Source organism: Artemia sp. Qi Xiang Cuo, chromosome 11, assembly GCF_049724085.1.
Source record: "Artemia sp. Qi Xiang Cuo chromosome 11, ASM4972408v1, whole genome shotgun sequence".
Classification (NCBI taxonomy): Eukaryota; Metazoa; Arthropoda; class Branchiopoda; order Anostraca; family Artemiidae; genus Artemia; species Artemia sp. Qi Xiang Cuo.
Window position 1 is genome coordinate 21965167 of NC_142804.1, and position 4472 is coordinate 21969638.

At 35.3% G+C, this 4472-nt stretch overlaps 1 protein-coding gene across 1 annotated transcript; it reads right to left on the reverse strand.

The window, feature by feature from the left end:
• Nucleotides 1-3716: 3716 nt before the first annotated feature.
• LOC148946763 (uncharacterized) lies at nucleotides 3717-4379 on the reverse strand. Its single transcript, XM_089096419.1, has one exon. The coding sequence runs from the start codon at nucleotides 4377-4379 to the stop codon at nucleotides 3717-3719; it is 663 nt and encodes a 220-aa protein (XP_088952545.1).
• Nucleotides 4380-4472: the final 93 nt, after the last annotated feature.

A 4472-nucleotide genomic window follows, 5' to 3' on the forward strand; every position in this document is an offset into this window, starting at 1 on the left:
TTAAACCTAATGGGCGAATAATGGAGAAATGCTCCTTTTTACAAATAATCAAGTCAAGCGGAGGGTTTAGTATTATAATAAATCAGACTCAGTTTTGTCCTGTAGGGACAATGCAGCACAGCTTATAACCAAAATTTGTCAATGCATCGATGTTTGAGTCTTTTTTGTGCAATGGCCGAAATATTTCAGTAGTCACTGAAAGACTTTGGAAATAAGTATCCACTGTAAAATTATAATGCTTATCAAAGGAAATCAGTCAAACAATCGTTTATTTGTCCTAACTGTTGGAAAAAGGTTTACGTTATTCGCTGATTTTGGTAACTCCAAACTTTCTCTTTTCTGGAAAAAATCTACTACTGAAGTTTCCATTTCATTCATAGCCACCAATAATTATTATCTTGAGCTATTTTGTTGTTCCACCAGACTCTTCGCCCATTCACAATGACAGTGACGCCTGACCTGATATATATTTTATACTAAAAACAAGTTTAACAATACCATTCTGTGGTGATGAAAAAAGATCTGCCTCGTGTCTTTTTCTCTCTATACACCTTTTATGTTAATATTATTATTTTGTTTTTATTTAACCATATCTTGGCGGTCCAGGATTAACACACATTCAAAAACAAGTTTTGTGTAATTTCAGTCGTGAGTTATAAGGTAATTGCATATGCTGTGTCGCAAGGAATCAAAATAGAATTGCTTACAAAATGCACGATGTAGGGTAAGTAGTCCTTTTTTCTCAAAACTTTCTTTAATGTTCTAAGGAGAAAGGTGAATGAAACTTTGGAGAATTTCAGCATTTTAAATTTGATCTGATTTTCTGAGAGTCTTAGTGAATTGCCTCTATTACTATCTTTGAAATATTAAAGACTGTTTGTTCAAAAAATAATTGTTTACTTTGTCTAACTGAATACTATTTTTTCAGTGAATCTATAATGATTTTGGCCAGCCAATCTGCTGAACATTTTGTAGCTACCTCACTAAAAATGTTAATGATATTGTTTCGACGAGTACGATATTTATTATATATTGCGGCATGTATATATCTTTTTCTCGCTTATTAACCATTCATTTTTACTGCATTTAGGAGAAAACCCACAGAATTTAAAGTTTTGCATGAAAATCCTGGAAAAAATAATATGTGAACAGTTTGGGTTTTAAATATTTTACACCAAAAATCCAAATAACATTTAACATCTTCATTCTTTTCAGCCAAATTTTATTTTTACGAATTTCTATTGGTGTACAAATTGCATGTATACGCTTGCATGTATATCTGCATTGTAGTACATTATGCAACAATTGCAGTGACTAGTACACGCTTAAGAGCCACTAGTGAACCTACAACAAACATTCTAATGCAAATTTTCAAAGAATTATTGTGTCAAAATTTCAACCATGTGTCAGGATAGAACTTTAACTAATTATATTTTTACCTAAAAAGGTGACCCACAATGAATTCAGAAAGCTTGTAAATGACCTAGCTTAAGCCGTCCCAACAAATGAAGAAGGCAATGCATTCCACAATTCAAATTACCGCTACCATGTCTTTTTATCTTTTGGGTTTTAGCATAAATGAATAGTTTGCATCAACATCGTCAGGATTCTTTATGATCCTATAATCGTGGTCTAGATCTCCACGTTAGATCTCCACTGAAAGAAGTTGTTTCCATGCAAAACTCTTGCGTGGCCATAAAGACACCCTTTTTAAGATTGAAAAAGATGAATATTTTTTATAAAAATTTACTATAAGGTTTTAACTCTTGCACTGGTTAACTCTTGCATTAAAAGATACTGGTTTTATAGTGATAGTTGCATACCAGTCAGACTTTTAGGAAAGGGAGTGTTACCTGAGGATAGGGGTATTTTGATTAAAATGGAGTAAATTTGTATCCGTAAAGGCTAATGTTACTACATATTGTTACTACAAAGTATCATTTTAGAGCCATTTTTTTCCCAAAATTTTCTTGTGGGAGATGGGAGGGGAGTTGACCTGCCTTAATTTTTAGTCTTACTAGCTCGAGAAGAACTTCTGGAAATAGAATCATGATCTTTTCAATCAATAAGAAGAGGCTGCCGAGTAGAACAGTTCATCTATAGTAATAGTAATAGTAATTTATTAACACACACAAGGACAATACATTTTACTCACTACCGACCCAAGAACCTGGGGTCAGGTTGTCCTAAGGGTAGGCATATATCAAAATTTCATATTCACAACATAAATATACAACCTAGGCCTAAAAAAATAAAATAAAAGAAAAATCATTCCCCTTCGCACGCGGTTCCTACAACCAAAAAAAAAAACAATATAATTTGCCTCCCTTTAAATAAAAAAAAAAAAAAAAAAAAAAACATTTAAAAATCATATTTCTCATATAACATTCCTTTTATTTTATTTTTAAATTCCTTCAGATCCCCTATTTCTCTTAACTCTTTATTAACCCCATTCCACAACTTTAATCCCCTATAAATAGGCGAGAATGTCGACCTGGCAGACACCACGAGCGGGGCATGTAAATTTTCCCTTTGGCGAGTTTCATGATCATGAATCGAAGATCTAGCTTTTAGCATTCCTGAAAAGCAAGACGGTAATAATTCATTATTATATTTGAACATAAATTGAAGGCTATAAAAATCTCTAAGGCCTGCAGCAGGTAATACTTTTACATCAATATAGGTAGCTCTAACGGATACAAGATTTGATTTACCAGTCAACACACGGATTCCGTTATTTTGGATCACTCGAACTCGATTAGTAATTGATGGAAACGTACTCAGCCAAATAGATGAGCAATACAATATATGTGGATGTATAATAGAAAAATACAAAGTGCGAAGAACAGAAGGGGGTAATACATGTTTCAATTTACGCAGTATTCCCAGATTACGGCACAGGATTCCTGACACCTTTTCAACATGTTTCCTAAAAGATAGTGTTTCATCTAGCATAATACCCAAATATCTAACACACTGATCACGCTTAACTTTACCTTCCAGGTAACTCACTTCTTGGATCCATGGGTAGTAATTAGATGTACGCGAAAATATTACAAAACTGCTCTTAGATGGGTTTACTTTTATTTTATTAACTCTTAGCCAGCTAGACACTTGATCTAAACACTGTGTCATTAATTCAACTAAAAGGCGTTCTGTTTTTGCAATGCAAATCAATGAAGTATCATCGGCAAATAGAGGTACTGTAACGTCACTGTCACTGTGAAACATGTCGCTCATTTTAGTTTTCGCATCCTTCAGGGACAGTACAAGATCATTTACAAATATCAAAAATAGCAAGGGGCCAAGAACGGACCCTTGTGGCACACCACATTTCATATCTACAACGGAAGAAGTAGATCCATTTATTCGCACATACTGCTGCCTATTAGACAAAAAACTACGTAGGAAATCAAGAGCAGGCCCTCTAATCCCATAAAATTCACATTTTTCAAGCAATATACCATGGTCTACAGTGTCGAAAGCTTTTATAATGTCCAAAAAGATGGTAGACACTTTAAAACCAAGGTCCAGGGCAGTATTCACAACACCACAGAGATAAGCCACAGCTTGTTCGGTCGTGCGTCCATTTCTGAATCCAAACTGGGTGGATGTTAGTATTGAATGGCACTCTAAATAATGGTACAACCTCCGGGAAAAGCACTTTTCCACAAGTCTTGACATGACCGGTAAAACGGAAATCGGGCGATAGTTACTTACCTCACTGTGATCACCCCCTTATGAACCGGTGTAATTCGTGCCAACTTGAAACAAGATGGAAATACTCCCTGTTTAAAACAAAGATTTATTAGGTTAACTAATACATGCGATATAGCTGGCCACAGATATTTAATTATCCGTTGAGACAAAATGTCACTACCAGCTGCACTATTTTTCATGTCGAAAATTGTTTCTTTTACTTCACTCTCGGTCACCGGTTTCAGGTAAACTGAAAATTCTGTTTCGCTATTTCCAAGGTAATGTTGGAAAGGGCGGTCGCCATCCACTATTCTTACTCCCTCAGCCACATTATGTCCAACTGTAGCGAAGTGGTCAACAAATTCTTGGGCTATATCAGACGGGTCACTTAATTCTGCACCTACTCGACCAATAATCTGATCCGGGGCGACTGTGTGGGGAGGATTTATGAGCTGTTTAATTATCCGCCATGTTTTATTGGGGTTTCCAGCTGCATCACCAAACTTTTTCTTATAATGAGCTTCCTTTGCTTTTCGCAAAAGTCTATTTAATGCATTTCTGTTGTTTTTGTATATCCTTTCATTAACATCACTAGGTTGTAACATTTTCTTTTTAAACAGCAAATCCCTTCGATTTATTGATCTGAGCAATCCTTTTGTCACCCACGGCTTCTTAGGCATTTCTCTGCGAGCTCTTTTCCGTACCTCTTTAGTGCAACTATTCAGCAGATTAAGCAGTTTGCTATCTCTTAAGATCTAATGGGTGGATTGTCC

Excerpts from the sequence above, each read along its gene's own strand:
- LOC148946763 (XM_089096419.1), bottom strand. The coding sequence starts at position 4,379 with ATGCCTAAGAAGCCGTGGGTGACAAAAGGATTGCTCAGATCAATAAAT.